At 36.3% G+C, this 17,477-nt stretch overlaps 1 protein-coding gene across 2 annotated transcripts in view; it reads right to left on the bottom strand.

Moving 5' to 3' along the window:
- The window catches only part of LOC106056617 (uncharacterized), a 38,315-nt gene that overhangs the window by 17,242 nt on the left and 3,596 nt on the right, over positions 1-17,477 (bottom strand). Inside the window, exons 2-12 of one of the 2 annotated variants that reach the window (XM_056015266.1) lie at positions 15,586-15,671; positions 12,473-12,959; positions 10,286-10,386; positions 8,940-9,095; positions 7,793-7,836; positions 6,828-6,962; positions 6,085-6,280; positions 4,661-4,814; positions 2,479-2,567; positions 1,437-1,610; positions 215-493 (exon numbers count right to left, since the gene is read on the bottom strand). In XM_056015266.1, coding sequence (XP_055871241.1) covers positions 215-493; positions 1,437-1,610; positions 2,479-2,567; positions 4,661-4,814; positions 6,085-6,280; positions 6,828-6,962; positions 7,793-7,836; positions 8,940-9,095; positions 10,286-10,386; positions 12,473-12,959; positions 15,586-15,671 — 1,901 coding nt within the window. The remainder of the gene's footprint in view (positions 1-214; positions 494-1,436; positions 1,611-2,478; positions 2,568-4,660; positions 4,815-6,084; positions 6,281-6,827; positions 6,963-7,792; positions 7,837-8,939; positions 9,096-10,285; positions 10,387-12,472; positions 12,960-15,585; positions 15,672-17,477) is intronic. The other variant, XM_056015267.1, reaches the window with a different exon arrangement.

Here is a 17,477-nt window from a genome sequence, read left to right on the forward strand (position 1 = left end):
TTGCTGTCAAGAAATGTTTCAGATATTTAATTCAGCGTGCATTATACGGAAATCTCCAAAACTTACATTAGGAAGCAAGAAAATTTGAAAATACCGGAGATAACAAAAGTCACCACAAAGGTGTTACATAAATAGATGCAAGTAAGAAATGTAATAAACTAATTGGAACCAACACACACCTCCTAAATTATTCTACGGTTAATTCCCTTCTTACCTGCAGGTTCTTGCACTGTTTTTCCCAGTGCTTCTCAATGACGAAGAATTCTGGAATGCTGTCAATATTATATGCGTACAAGGTCACCACATTTTCATGTTGCAAATTGCGCAGCATCTTTATGTTACGCAGTTTCATCAAATCTTTGTAGGCTACAAAGTCCGTTTTGTTGTTTCGGTAGTGATCGTTTCTTGAGGGTTTGTGGACGAAGAGCTTGATGGGCTTATCAATGAAGTGACCTGGCAGCTTAAACCAGCTTTTCACAGACAACGAAGAAGCCTGCAAGTAGTGTACTATTGTTAGTGTTCTGTATTCTTTAAATTATTATTGATTTTTATATGAGTTTTAAGAGTGTCCTTATTTAGCATGATAACAAGAAAAATATTTTAAAATTTCTATTTTTTAAGACAATACCTCCATCATAAAACTTCAAATATAATTTTTTTTTAAATTAAAAACTATAGTTTAAATTTTTTTTTCAGCAATTATGGTATCGAACCCGTGACTACGTCAGCTGCTTAATTGCCTTAAAGTTAAACGTTTGCATTTTCCGAAGCGGAAGACATGCTTATGCGATTGGTACATTCATTATATGGATATCTAGGTGTAACACTAGACCTAAAGTTCTTGTGTAGAGCCCCCCAAGATCTAGACTAGTCTAGAATGTAGATGTCATCTCTATTAGATTAACGTTAAAATATAAGCAACGGTTATAAACTTTATTAAAATTGAAGCAACTTTAAATTTACTGTTATCGCATAAATCGGCAACATATATCAACTATCAAATTTCTTGGAAAATCGTTAGAGCAGTATTCGAGATAAGCGACCACCCTCCATGAAGGAGTGAACTAAGTGATTGTGTTATAAAAAGATGTTATAATTTTAACTTTTTAAAATCTTTTTAGAATTACGTATAAGAACAAGTATATAGTGCAGTGTATATTGTGCGTAGAGAATACACCAGATAGTCCTATAAAAGAAATATTGAATGATATCTTAATTAAGCTGAATGTACATCTGGCTGTCTGTCTGTCTGTGTCTGTCTGTCCGTCTGTCTGTCCGTCTGTCTGTGTCTGTCTGTCTGTCTGTCTGTGTCTGTCTGTCTGTCTGTCTGCTTAGCTTTTTTATTTTAATTCAGGCATTATTCGTAAAATCTTCACTTCTGCCACCACAAAATGATACATAGTAATATATATTTATGATTAGCAGTTATGATTGACCTTGTCGACGTCCTCTGGATCAAGGCTCAGTGTCGGAAACATTTCTTGTAGGAAGTGTACGCTGCGCTGCTCCACTGACTCTTTAAGGTCCTTGTCATTTTCAAAGAAATCGATAATCTGTTGACGGATCACGTCATTGGGATAAAACATCAAGCTGTTGAGGGACCTGGAAATCTGTGAAGTGAAATCCCATTGACTAGATTTTCATGGTGATTATACAGTGTACAGGTCTCCGTATTTTCTGCTACACTATCTAGCCAAATGAAACGGCTGACATGGGATAGAGGAAATTACGATTATTGCATACGACTCCAGATCCCAAACCTAATGCTTCAATCCAGTTGCGTAGCTAGGGATTTGAAGGCCAGGGGGCTTAACCTCTTTAGGGGCCCCTGCATTTTGATACTTGACATCATGACATAATATAATGGCGTAATATTTAATGTAAAAAATTGAAGCACTCATTGGGGACCCCCCTCAAGTGGGGGACCTTGGGGATTTTTAAATTTGTTATGAACAAAGAAGTAGTTTTTACATTATTTTTTAAGAAACACGTAATCAATACAGAAGCAACATTTTTTAAAAATCAATTCCTCTTTGATTTATCTTATGAAACTTCATAATTTATCATTCTTTTATTTCTTGTAATGCTTTAGAATTGCGAGTCTTTCAAATGATCTTCTGTTTGCAGTGCAACTATTGCGTTCTACATATCTGGACATGCAAATGGAAATCTACAAAATTGATCTAATCATCAGTTTCTTACAAACATTCAATTTGATGTTTCACAACTTTAGTGCATTTACTCACACAGAAAAAAAATTGTCCACTTTATTACTGCTCCGTTCAAAATATATGCTTAAGATTCGTAAAGATATATACACGTCCCATCTGGGTTTACGTAGTTAGGTGAAACATCCTGAATATTCGGAATCGAAGACATTATCATTTTTATATGCTATCAATTATACAGTGTAAACATAGCAATCATAGTCTTAAGTTTTCATAACTAATTTATGCAAGTACCATTCTACCACTGTACCTCGCTCAAATTGTTCTTGTGCTTTAAAAGGGAAATAATTCTCAATGTTTTCCTGCACAAAACTGCAATGCTCTGTTTTACACTTTCCTCTGAAAATTGAAACGTAAATACATCAATACATGACTAGCATTGAACAAATATACTTGTACATGGGGGAAAAAGTATAAATAGTTGGGTTTTTTTTTCTACACTACCTCTGATCAAGTTAGAATTTCATGCCAGTGCTGGACCTAGAACCAACATGGGTTTTGAAAGGACTCTCGCGTCCAGGAATGTCCGAAAGTTAAGATATTATTGATTCAAGGGTTTAATAAATTCATGTTCAGGGCAATTTGGTGCCTCATCTTCTAAGTCTGATTTAAAGGCCTACAGGGGCGTAGCTAAGTACTTTAAATCGTTAGCAGGTCCGGGAGGGGATTGACCTCTTTAAGGGCCCCTGTATTTTGCGTAATATTTTAATATTTAATGTAAAAAAAAAACTCGTTAGGGGCCCCCCTCAAGCTGGGGCTTTCAAATCCTCCCCCCTCCCCTCCCCCCACCCTAGCTAAGCCAATGAAGACCTATGTCTATATCAATGGAATTATTCATGGAAAAAAAAACAAGAGTTGTTTATGAAATTTAAGGTTGCTTTATTGATAGTTTATTGATAGATTTTCTAGGCAATGGTTATATTTTTTTTAAGTAAATCTAATATAGATTACGTCTAGATTCTAGATCTAGAAGTAGATCTAGATCTAGAAGTAGATCTAGATCTAGACTAGATTTTAAGATTTCTAAGTATAATAAAGGTACCAATAAATAATTGATTTCTAGTTGGTATTGTATTGTCTAATTGGTAGAATCATTCGATCAATAAGCTAACAATGTCCACATTATGCGTTCGATACCCAATTTGGGTTAATTCTATTTTAAATTTTTTTTTACAAATATTTCATCTTAATTGTGAGAAACACAATGGAGGTGTTGTCTTTTTTGTCTTTTTATAAATGTATTTTCTAATGTTTTTCTTGTTTTGCTTGTTGTTGTTTTTGTATCTATATCATCGGTGGTTGTGTTTGATCATTTCGATGCACAAAATAAATAAATAATTCTAATCTATGTTTTTTTAAGGTAAATGATATTTTATGCATTTAATGAAAAGCAATGCAAAGTCACAATTGCAAACTATATCACTTTTAACACAATGTAATGAAGGATACAGTATGTATGCACACTAGGACTTACTTATCGAAAAAAAAAATGGGCAGCTAAATAGCGGTAATACCAAGATGAACAACCAGGCAATGGGATAGGCCTCTTGTTGAAATTAGAGCTCAATTCTTTTTAGAAAGCTTAAATCAACTCACTCCGTCTCTCTGTCTGTCTGTCTGGTAAAAAGTGCGTACACGTTATTTCTCCCACACCCATTCTAGAATCAATTCTGAATTATGCTGTTTATCGGCATGTACAAGACACGTTTCAATAAAAAAAGAAGTAACTAAATTACTGGTAATCAATTATTGTGTTTAATACCGACAAGGGAATGCCAGTGTTCACCTATATGGCTAAATTTGTTGGGTTAAGTCCCATTCAATAACTGTTATCGCTATTTCTCCCTCACATATCTAGCTGATACTGTAAACAATTATTTATTCTACCTAGCAAAACATGAATCAATAAACGAAAATACTCAATTAGTCAACTAGTCAATTAATTATTGATAATTAATTTTTTTATTTGATATCAAATAAGGGGAATAGCTTGTACATTATTGATAGATATAGTTTTAAGGTTTGAATTCTTCCTCTTTGGAGAAGCTTTGTTTTTTTTTGTTGTTTTTTTACAATTTTCTAAAGCTGACTTTACAAACATTGCTTGTTTTTTTTTTTTTTTGTTTTCTTTAAATCCAGTTAGCAACAGTTCAATTCAGCATCCAATACATTGTTTAGTTTTTCGAGACAATCTCGAATATCCCCCCAAATAGATTATTTGCTGCATCTTATAGACTACCCAATAAGACTTCTAAATAGAGACGGTTGTGTTTTACTCATATCTGGTGTATGGAACTTTTAAAACTTATCGTTGAGGGAATAAAGGTCAGAACCTAAATACCAGGCGTATTTGGTGGGTAAAAAGCCGAATGGCTCTCCATATTTTGCCCACCGGGTACTCCCGACAAAGAAATGCTTAAAATAAAACTAACTTGAGATGAACGAAAGAAATTGTAAAATGCCTCGTTGTATGAGCTCGATGCACAGCGGTGGAGGGCTGCGCCCTGTTAAACCCGGCCTGTAAGTCAAATAAGCTTCTATGTAGTCCAAGCATTGCATGTCTTCATCTCCTCCACTTGTAAACATCTGTAATAGTGACCAAGTGTATATAACTAGACATGAAAGCCCTGATAATAGATCTAGAACACACATTTTAATCATTAGAAATAAACAGAAGAAATGAAAAATATGTTTTAAAATCAATAGTTTTTTTTTGGCTTTTGTTTTTGTTTTGTTATGTGGGAAGCGTGGTCGAGAGACTAAGTACGCTTGAACTTGGCTTGGCTTGGCTATCTATGAAGGGGGCTCGAGGTTCGACACCCGACTCGCGACTCGGGCAGAGTTGTGTTTACTGAGCGCCTGAAGGCAGCACGGAAAAACCTTCTTCTAGATATCCCCTCCCCCCCCCCCACTGTTCCACAACTGAGGTTGGACCAAAGCGCTCTGAGCATGCTTTAAGCATGAAAGTAGAACTATATAAAAGCCATGTTATGTTGTTTGTTTCTTTTTTCTTTGTGTGTGTGTAAATCCACCTTATAGACAGATTATTTTACTCTTAATAATAATTGAATGTTAAGTTTCATAAAAAGTAGAGCACATTTTTTTAACTCGGTCCATTCCCGCCTCCCCCCCCCCCGGTTAAGAGAATGTATAAATCTATTCTGGTTTATAATATTCTAATGATTAACTCTAAATCTAGACTTACAAAACGGTGCGCAAAATGTTCCTGAACATTGATTCATTAAACTCTCTAATGATTGCGAAAATTATATATATATATATGGCTCCTTTTATCTCGGAAAACAATGGATATGTCACTGCTTTTGGTTTTGTCTAGAGACGGGGCCGAATCTGGTGTGGCTAATCAAGCCAATTCTGGAGCGGCAGCCTTTGCCACTGTTCATGCATGTGTATGTATCTGTTTCAGGACTAGCTGATAGGGCAGCTTTCTTTTTTTTTTCTCTTGATTAAGGATCGTACCAGCACTCACAGTCTCCAAGCACTCCGGTCTTTGTCTGTTTCTTCCCACATACTTTCGTTGATGTCTGTGTCTCTCATGTCTCGCTTGCAGACATCTCTATAAGTTTTGAGCTCGAAAATACCCGAAGACATATAGTCCGTTGAACAAAAAATATATTCTAGTCAGTGAGCCGGTAATATTTTTCTTGATGAATTCTTTGTGTATTTAATTATCGATCCTTATTATTTTTGTTTGTGAACTTTTGATGTTTTTGTTAGGGAATTGTTGATCATTTTTAGATGTTTATTTTGATATTTAATTTAAATTTCCTTTTTTTTTTGAGGGTATTGGGGATGACTGTTACATTCTAATTACTTAATATATAGGCATATTTACTCGCTTAAACTGCTGCACAAGTACGTAGAACTGCTTGTAGTCTCGCTGACTCATCAGGCTGTTGATGTCACTGACTCTCCTTGAACTGGGGGATTGCAGATCTTCCAAAAACTGTCTGACTTCCTCCACGGGTAGATTAAGAAAGGACTGTGTGACCGTAATGTACTTTTCAACACTAAGTTTCGGTTGATCTGATCTGAAAATATATTGGTCAAACCTGAGTCGTAGATAGTGCTCTTTCATTGAGCGCTTATATAACTAGTACGAGCTTTTCTCGCTTTGCTTTGTTCCCAAATTATCACAAAATGTCTCTTGGTTGAAATGTCCAAGATTTCCCAAAACCAGTTATAGAAATCCAACATGTCCATCTTTCTCATTCCCTGCCAAAAAAATGACGCGAAAAAGCTGAGCCTAATAATGCCTAATAGTAGGCACTTCTTATGGATTCGAATACTCCCGATACTCGTGCGTGTATTCCTTTAAAAAAATTGTTGTTGTATATTATTTGTTCTTGGCTTTTTTTTAATTCCAGTGAAACAATAGTCATAATAAGGCTCCCCTACCCTCTACCCCCCACTTATACTTTTGGGCCATGACTCACTTACATTGAAAAAAAAATTAACACTTTTACTGCTTGAATGTTTCCTTCTATGTATCTCAACGGGGGAAGACTAGGTGAAAATAATGTGTAGATGGTAAATCTATATGTGACATATGAGTTAAACTCTTCATCACGTTCATACCTTAGTTTGAGAGTCTGCTGGTCAACGTCCTCGAGTCTCTGGGATTTCAGCAGAATCTCCATCTGGACACAATACAGCAGAAGGCACTTTCTCTTGATGAACTCTTCCTGGAGTTTTGTTTGGGTTTTGGATTGTCTGGAAAAAGTTATAGTCATGGTCACAGACAGGAGGCGCGGTGGCTGAGTGGTAACGCGTACAGCTTTCGAACCCTGGGATCCCGTGTTTGAATCCCGGTAAAGACTGGGATTTTTTAATTTTTGGTATCTTTAGGGCGCCATTAGTTGAAAGGATAGCGTTTCTGACTTAAAACTTACAGGGAATGGCAAAAGAACAGAATAATTTTAGTACTTAATATTTCGCATGCTTACTGTAACACATCCCACTATTTCAAGATCAATGCATTTAATTATTGATCAACTATATTTAAATTCTTTGCATGCACTATTAAATCCGTGTTATAAGTAAATTATATATAAATTAGGTGACTTACGCAGGGCCGCCGCAAGGGGTGTGGCCGCCTGCGTGCGAAATATTTAAAATGCCGCCCCCCCCCCCTTTTTATTTCTAGAAAAAAAAAACATAACTGAGCTGGACACTGTACCAAAAGTGCCCTTTGAGTTAAATCCATTTTTGTAGACCATTCCATTTTTTCCTTTCATATTCGCACCGTTGTATGATCACTTACGCTATGGTACATGTCTGTGACTTCTGTCACATGAGAGGACGATAATATACAGATAACCAATAGATCTTGGCCGGATCCCCCCTCCTCACTTTATTAATAATAATGAAGCTTGTTTCCCACCAAAGAATATTGACACAGGCATTGCCAGGGAATATATAACAGTTCTTTACAATCACAAGAATATATATGACTAATTTAATAATGTATATACCCATGCGTTGTGGTCATATCTGAATGTTATTGACTTGTATTAAGTTCCATGTGTGATGTATGTACCTACCTCATAAGGTCAATGGAGTCGATAAGAGTAACCTTCAGTGTGACCTGTGAATAATACAGTTTATGGAACGTGAAGAGAAAAAAACTTTTTCTGACATATAAGTACACGTTTTACTTTTAATCAGGTCATTGGTGGCTCAAGATAGACAACTTTTTATCTAGCGGAGCAATTCTAGATTTAAATTTTTCAAAGGGTTGTCGTCCCTTTAATGTATATTGTTTTTCTAATTCTTCACGTCAGGTTATTATTATTATTATTATTATATTTTTTTTGTCCGATATTTCCGATTAGAACGTGTACCTCAATGTTAACCTATTGAGAAATTGGGCACTAATGATCAGTGGCGTCACCGGGGGGTAGTGGGCCGCATCAGATGACGCGCATCAAAATGTGACACCCACATAGGGAAAAAAAATTACAATTTTCTAAAGCTGACTTTACAAACATTGAGTGAGTGTGGCAAGATATATATAAACATACGTATATTTATACGACTATGGTACAAACGCGAACAGCGGACATTCCGGCAGAATGGTGGTTTTTTTTTCAGGAAAAAAAAAGAGTTGTATTTGCATTGTAGGCTTTAATAATTCCATTTTAAAAAAAAGTAAAGCTCCCCTTTCAGACCTTGTGGTCTATAGGGCAGATGATGTAAAGGTCATCTGTATCTGTGGCCTACGGTTAACGAGGGTGTCATGTGGCCAGGACAACGACCAACCGCCTTTACTTTTCCCAAACTAATATCAGGTACCCATTAGAGCTGGGCGGACCCAGAGGCGCCCAAAGACCTTGCGATCTATGGGGCAGATGATGTAAAGGTCATCAGTTTCTATGGCCAACGGTTAACGAGCAAGGTGTCATTTGGCCAGCACAACGACCAATCGCCTTTACTTTTCCCAACTAAAGTCAGGTAACCATTAGAGTTGGGTGGACTCGGGAGATCCTAAAAATGCTGAAATTTATGATTCCAGTCTTCACAGAGATTCGAACCCAGGACCCCAGGTTAGAAAGCCTAACACTTAACCACTCAGCCACCACCACCACCACCACCCCCAATGTATAAATTGGCTTAATAAAAATAGAATTCGGTTCCAGAAAAACTGATCGGACTAACCAGAGTCGATTACATTTGTTTGATTAAACTCACCAGCAATTCAAAGCCCGTGTCAGGGGCATGCAACTTCCCTTTAAGAACAAGACGCTCTATCAGGTTCAGCGCGTGCTTTTGTAAATCAAGCTCATCACACGTTGCTATTGTGACAAGGCCAAGCAGCATGTCACTACTGTATAACTCTGGCAGAGCCTGTCAAAAAAAAATCATAGAATGAATCAGAGCCCAATCAGGTGTATAACATGATAGTCAAATAATATTCTTTAATCTAAACAAGATGCAAAGAGATTTATTAATTTCTAAATGATTCTTATTGGTATATGAGTCGTTAGCTTTGCTGTGATACTTTGCAGTTTTCCCGCACCTTCACCCTTAGTTTCAAACACCATGGAGCTATTGTCTCAGATGAAGCAACGAAACCTGAACTACTGGCCAGAATCACGCAGTCCACAGCGGCACTTTCAGTATGGAAAGACAAAGGCTTAGCCCTCGGCACCAAAGTCAGACTGATGCGCTCCCTGGTTATGGCCACATTCTTATATGCTTGCGAGTCTTATGCGCTGGCTGCAGAGCTACAGAGGAGGATCCTAGCAATGAAATAGAGATGCTACAGAAGGATCCTAGGTATCACTATTAAAGACCGCATTACAAATCAAGAGATTAGAGACAGGGTTACTGCAGCGATTGGAACCCACGATGACTTGCTAACTATCGTAAAAAAACAAGCTAAAAATCTATGGTCGGATTACAAGGTCTTCGGTGCTCGCAAAGACCTTTCTTAAGGTAACAGTACCAGGTAAAGAAGAAGAGGAAGACAGAGAAAGCTATGGGAAGGCAACATAAAAAATAGAAGGGCCTTTCATTGAAAAAGGTTTTATTTAAGACAAAAGACAGAGAGGAATGGAGAAAGATGGTCGACAAATCTTGCATGGTGCCCCAACGATCCAACAGACTAAGGGATAAGTAAAGGGAAAAGTAATGTTTGGTTAAAATAAAGGTTATGTTTGATTATTAAACGTGCAGAGTATTGTTTGAATGTCAATACTTAAAATGTCAGCTTTTGCAAAATACATTTAATACAAAGTACATCTAAAATAATTTATAATACAAATACCAATAATACTAATAATACAGCTAATGATAATGATAATAAATTCATTTAAATAATAATTATGAATAAATAATTAATTCAACTTTGGTTTTACATCTCATGGTTGTAACCTAGTGCAGTCCGCACCCCTCGAACGCTCCTGTCGACACCACTGCTTTCTTGCATATGAGTTGTACATTTTTATTTTTATAGAATGCTGAAACATTACCTATAAGCCCTAGAACTTTACAGTTTGTCTGTCTGCCTGTTTGTTCGTGCTAACTAGAATTACCTTATGTATTAAAAACTGCAGATTGCATAATGCCGTCTCATTGGTACGTAGGACATCATTGATGTGTTCTTTCAGCTCATCAAATGTTGTGAGTCTGTTTACTGAGGACATAAACATCGTCTGACTCTTATCTTATCTTATTTTGTCTGTATGTTGTTTTTGTACATTTTAATAATAACAAAAGAAAAGACACATGTTTTATTTGTTTTAAAAGCTCTCAATGAGCTGCAGAGACTCACATTCAATTCGCAGATCTCTATACCACGTTTTCACATAAAGGATTTCGACCAGATGGCTTCGATCTTAGGTCAAGGTATAACAGACGTCCACTAGATTTACTATCTGTCAGGGGGCGGTATGGCGAGAGTGAATATGTTACTTTGATGTGTTTGTATGATAGTTATGTGTCTATGTACTCCCAGGTTATAAATGTGACTAGTCTTGCACTTGTTATGAACTGAATTAGTCTTCTCTAAAATTGCGAGAGAGTGTGTTAGTTTGTGAGGTCTTGTTCCCGGTCCAGGAAAGTTGGACGGTCGCTTCCTGGACTGGTGGTTGTGTATTAATACTTATTCTTGTTGATGCCATTATTTGGGCTCTATCGGATATTAAAGTATTATCTACATTTCCAGGGATAGTTGGAGCTGAAGTGTGTTTAGTAGTAATTGTTATTAATAGTAATATTTAATTGTAACCCCCCTAACGAGCCAAGCCAAGCAATAAAAAGGAACCCGACACTATCAACGGAATCTAAACCTTTTCTTCCAACATGGCCACTCGTCTGTTGTCCAAGCAATCTCATGTCAAACCGAAACTACTACGCATAAAAGAGGCTGAGTATGTTTGTATATATATATATATATTGACACAAAAGCCCTAGATGACTGAGTGGACTCACCATCGCCTATTCTCCCTACGAAAAAATATGAAAATTCAAATATTACTTACCTTGGGCTTAAACAACTAAGCACGTTTATGATAGAAACGGTTAATTTTTCAGCAATTTTTTTTATTTGAAATTCCTTCCAGCAAATACTTCTACTAATAGTTAATAGAAAAACAACCCACTTCCTAAATTTTTATAGCAAATATCTTGCTTTCTTTCAGTCCAACTTTTTGTGCAATTCTTTTTTTTTAATTTACGATATATCGAGTTTATATTTCTTCTTTATTAAATCTTTTAAATTAAAGACTTACTTACAACTTTTTTCAAAATCTTTATACTTTCAAAAAAGTAGATTTAAAAAAAAAAGTTTTTTTTTTTGTTTTTTTTTAAATTAAAACATCCCTTAAAAAGTAAATTCCTTCAGCGAAATGTTTTGAGTTTTTGATTTTCTATTATTTTCTGTTTTTTAAACGTTCAAATGTCTTCCACAAAGGATTGTTTTGACCCTAGCCTGTTTCTGCATCGTGCGTAAACGCTATAAATGATGTAAACCGTCTTACATGTAAAGTGAAATAGTTCTCTAAAAATTAATTTAATTCTTTATCATAAGTCATTTAGTAAAATAATATAGAATAACTAAAGAAAAAGTTAAGCTAGAAGTCCCTCCTAAAAATAGGTTCCTATTCTAAGTGGAACTTACTTCTCAGTAACACTGTAATAACTAAAGAAAAAAGTTAAACTAGAAGTCCCTCCTACATGATAGGTTCCTATTCTAAATGGAACTTACTTTTCAGTAACACTATAATAACTAAAGAAAAAGTTAAGATAGAAGTTCCTCCTATATAATAGGTTCCTATTCTAAGTGGAACTTACTGTTCAGTAACAATATAATAACTAAAGAAAAAGTTAAGATAGAAGTCCCTCCTACATAATAGGTTCCTATTCTAAATGGAACTTACTTTTCAGTAACACTATAATAACTAAAGAAAAAGTTAAGATAGAAGTCCCTCCTACATAATAGGTTCCTATTCTAAGTGGAACTTACTGTTCAGTAACAATATAATAACTAAAGAAAAAATTAAGATAGAAGTCCCTCCTACAAATAGGTTCCTATTCTAAGTGGAACTTACTGTTCAGTAACAATATAATAACTAAAGAAAAAGTTAAGATAGAAGTCCCTCCTACATAATAGGTTCCTATTCTAAGTGGAACTTACTGTTCAGTAACAATATAATAATTAAAGAAAAAGTTAAGATAGAAGTTCCTCCTACAAATAGGTTCCTATTCTAAGTGGAACTTACTGTTCAGTAACCTTGTTGACTCTTCCCTGCCTCCTATCACTTTGGCAAACACATAAGTGTAATCAGATGAGTACTGTACCAGCGATCCATCGTCCTTGCTTGACCGCTTGACCTGCTTCTCTCTCAGGTCATGCAGCTTCTGCAGAAACTTTCTCTCCTTGCTCTCCACGTTCTCAGAGAGCATCTGGGATCTGGCCGAGACGCTCCCCTGGCTCCGGAGCAAGGCAGTCTTGGGCCTGGTCGAGCTATCCGATCTTTTTCGAGTTCTTGATAAGATCTTTTGAACATAAAGAACGAATCTCGTTACTTTGAGATCCGTTGATATTTCTTGAACATTCAGATCCTCGAAGAATTGTTCGAACCGTTGAAAAGAGGGAGGGTCGTGAACAAGACTGTTGAACGCTAGGCCTCCGAACTCGACACACAACAACTTTGTGTAGAGATCTGATCTTTTTCTTAAAAATGTATCTAAGTCTGCTATTCGTATCTACAAAAAAGAGTTGAGTTTAACAGTTTAAATTTGAATAACGGTTAGAAAGCTCTAGTTCTATACGCAATAGTAACACATATTTAGCCATATTATGTACATTTAAATAGATTGATTGCACAGATTATGTATCTAAAAATGGCAAAATAATAGTTATAAGCTAAGAGTGCACTTTTCTCAATGTTCAATTACTAAACATTCAAACATTAAATTATATGTTACATAGGTTAGGGTTAAAAAAAAACATTGCTTCTTATAACTACTTTACAAAACAACGCCTTGTTTCAGCTTTTTCGAAATGTTTGCGACATTTTTCTTTTGTAGTGTTAAGAGATTTCCATGCTCATTCTAGAGAATCTAGATATATTATATATAAATATATAGATTTAGATCTGTGGGAACAAATTGTGTTTACGGTATTTATTTATTAAATTAAGATTAAATAATAAATAAAATAAAATAAATTTTAGTTTTTATATAGCGTTACTTTCCGCGGTGGCTGAGCGGTTAAGCGCTTGGCTTCCGAACCGGATGTCCCGGGTTCGAATCCTGATTAAAAAAAAATGGGCTTATTAATTTAGGCATGTTTGGGTATCTCTGAGTTCACCCAGCTCTAATAGGTACCTGATGTTAGTTGGGGAAAAGTAAAGACGGTTGGTCATTGTGCTTGCCACATGACACCCTTATTAACCGTAGGCCACAGAAACAGATGACCTTTACATCATCTGCCCTATAGACCACAAAGTCTGAATAAGGAACGTTACTTTTTTTTTTACTTTCATGCTAATAGCATGCTCAGAGCGCTATGGTCAAATCTCATTAGTGGACCAGTGGGGGGGAGGGGGTATCTGGGAGAAGGTTTTTCTGTGCTGCCTTTAGGCGCTCAGTAAACACAACTCTGCTCGAGTCGGGTGTCGAATCTCGAGCCCCCTTCATAAGTAGCCAAGCCAAGTTCAAGCGTACTTAGCCTCTCTACCACGCTTTATGAAACAGAACTCGTTTGATGTTAATTCATTTATAAAAGAGTCTTATAACAAATAGATAGATAGATAGATAGATAGATAGATAGATAGATAGATAGATAGATAGATAGATAGATAGATAGATAGATAGATAGATAGATAGATAGATAGATAGATAGATAGATAGACAGACAGACAGACAGATATATATATATATATAGATAGATAGATAGATAGATAGATAGATAGACAGACAGACAGACAGACAGACAGACAGACAGATAGACAGACAGACAGACAGACAGACAGACAGATAGACAGACAGACAGACAGACAGACAGACAGACAGACAGACAGACAGATAGATAGATAGATAGATAGATAGATAGATAGATAGATAGATAGATAGATAGATAGATAGATAGATAGACATATGGTAGTCACATTTACACTTAAAATCAATCAATGTTCCCCAGAAGATTTTTAATCTGTTCCAAATCGTCTTACAAAATTTGACCAACATACTTTCTAAGTCCATTTGCTATTCATTATGTTACCATGATGTCACATATTACATTAAACCTTTTTTTTTGTCCAAAAAAATTTGATTACTTTTTTTTTCTCCTTTCTTTCGCTCATATAAAAAGAAGAATGTATCTCCATATCAACCTAGCACATTAGAATTAAGCGTACACAGGACTAGTTGAGAGACATTGCTAGCTACAGAGATTGTTTAAGAATAGCCGAATGTTTAGACACAGACGTGTCTGGGCCCTGGGGATGCTTTCAACCCCAATACTTCAGTAGATACGAAACAGCTAATTGCCATTTCGTACTAGTCTTCCTTCAGTGTTAATAAGTCTTTAAATAGTCTTCATGTCTGATAAATGCCCACTTATACATTATTAAATATATATCAACTTTTCACATGTAAATTATGAGTGAGTCTGGTGTGAATGTACATTTTGTTTCTTTTTCTAGTTATAATGCTTTGTTAGGTAGAAATGGACAAATAGTAAAATAAATTTCCTTACGAACAATAAAGATTATTATTATTATGTTACAAATGAACGTCGTCCAAACCGATATTGACATCAGCATTGTGTAGGTTCAGAGGGGTTGCATCGGAGTCGTATTTCCGTAGGAAGGAAACTAATTTGTTGCTGGAGGCGAGCAGTTTTGATCGTATTTTTAAAACTTGCATCTTACACAATTTGAAGATGTTCTGCAATCCACGACCCCCATCCTTCCTGGGCAGGTATAACCTTATGGTGGAGGACTTGGGGTGTAGGCATCGAAACCTGGTTAGTAATTTTCTAGTGAGTCTGTCAATGTCATGTAGGTCGGTGTCAGTCCATTTGATCACACCGAACGTGTAAAGGAGCACAGGGACGCCACAGCTGTTAATTGCAGTGATGAGATTACTGCCAGACAGTTTGGTGTTGAGGATTTTATTAACTCTTTGCCTATATTTGCAAAGAAAGTCCTCTTTTAATTTCTTATGGTTTATCTTGGCATTCTGGTTTATTCCAAGATATTTATAAATAGAGGTGGAGTTCAATTCCTCGATGCCTTCAAATTCAATGTTGGTGTTCGTTGCCGTTATTATTATTATTATTATTATTATTATTATTATTATTCAAAATGTCAGAAGTGCTACTTACGAAATTCCACAGGCCTGGACATTTGTGTAAGATAGTGAAAGATGACTTCTCAATACTTTCTTTGAAAAATGATGCTTTTGAACCAGCTGTGAGTTAAAAAAAAACATTGAACCAGCTGTAAGTTAAAAAAAAACATTGAACCAGCTGTAAGTTAAAAAAAACATTGAACCAGCTGTGAGTTTAAAAAAAAACATTGAACCAGCTGTAAGTTAAAAAAAAACATTGAACCAGCTGTGAGTTTAAAAAAAACCATTGAACCAGCTGTGAGTTTAAAAAAACCATTGAACCAGCTGTGAGTTTTAAAAAAACATTGAACCAGCTGTGAGTTAAAAAAAACATTGAACCAGCTGTGAGTTTAAAAAAAAACATTGAACCAGCTGTGAGTTTTAAAACAAACATAGATCTAGAATTCATTACATACATTTAAATAGTGCTCTATTTTTCTCATCTTTAAAATAGATGACTTATGCATGATCGATAATATCATTTTCTGTTGTTGTTGTTTTTTTTTGGTACTAAAAATTAAACACCCATTGCAGTTCTTAACTATATGAAATGGTGTCACTGGGCTTCGGAACCCGGGGTCCAGGGTTCGAAACCTGGTAAAGACTGGGGGTTTTAATTTCGGGATATTTAGGCGTCTCTGAGTCCACCCAGCTCTAATGGGTACCTGACAGGGGAAAAGTAAAGGCCACATGACACCCTCGTTAACCGTTGGCCACAGAAACAGATGACCTTACATCACTTATAGAACAAAGGTCTGAAAATAAAATAGCCTTTTCAGTCGAGGTGTGACAATCATTCATCTCAAAGAAATGATGTAGCCAACACTTCTGTTTCCCATTCTGTACGAGCTAAGTCCAAAGAAACGGCAAGTGCCCGTTACAGTACGGAATCAATAGCGTCGCATGTTCTGCCAGGCTTTAGCGCCTTGTACTACTATCTTCCTAGGGGGGTCAGTGGCTTGGTTTCAGAGTGTTCCTTCTTCTAGGTAGGTGTGAAGAAACAAGTCCTTTTACGTTTAAAGTGCCTTTTAATTGAGGAACATTTCAACATAACATATATACACGGCAGACATTATATACAGATACTTCACTAGCTGACTTCCTCTCTTCTTGTTTACACACTCGTCACTTCCCGCAAGTCCCCTAACTCTCGATACCCAACACTTGACCGTGTGTCACGGTTGACCTCACACAGTAACCGTGTCACAACAGCAGGTAACCAGCTAAGTCTAACCCTCCCCTACAGGTAACCAGCTAAGTCTAACCCTCCCCTACAGGTAACCAGCTAAGTCTAACCCTCCCCTACAGGTAACCAGCTAAGTCTAACCCTCCCCTACAGGTAACCAGCTAAGTCTAACCCTCCCCTACAGGTAACCAGCTAAGTCTAACCCTCCCCTACAGGTAACCAGCTAAGTCTAACCCTCCCCTACAGGTAACCAGCTAAGTCTAACCCTCCCCTACAGAACGGGAATCGAACCCTTGATTTTGACACCGTCAGCTGCTTGAAATAAGGATGCAACTAATTCGGCAAGCAATACAAACTTTTGTCCATTATTTATTGGTACCTTCATTAAATTTGTAGAAATTGTTAGAGGCGTTTTTGAGATCATCGTCAATGCAGGTTCCTGGTTCCATGAAGTTCTGACTTGAATAGAGGTATTGATGAAAATGAAAAACAAATGTGATTTTTATATTTGGCACTATCCATAACAATCCTTTAATAAAATATGTCTATTCGTTTCAGAACTTCATGGAATCATGACCCAAAGAACCTGGAAACGGATTTTAATGCCCCTAGGCTGAAACAGGTTGATCACCGCGTCTTGTACACTTTGGGCTAATTCTATTGTGTCTTTTAATGGGAACTTCCAATAGACAAATTATAAA

Source organism: Biomphalaria glabrata, chromosome 17 (assembly GCF_947242115.1).
Source record: "Biomphalaria glabrata chromosome 17, xgBioGlab47.1, whole genome shotgun sequence".
Classification (NCBI taxonomy): domain Eukaryota; kingdom Metazoa; phylum Mollusca; class Gastropoda; family Planorbidae; genus Biomphalaria; species Biomphalaria glabrata.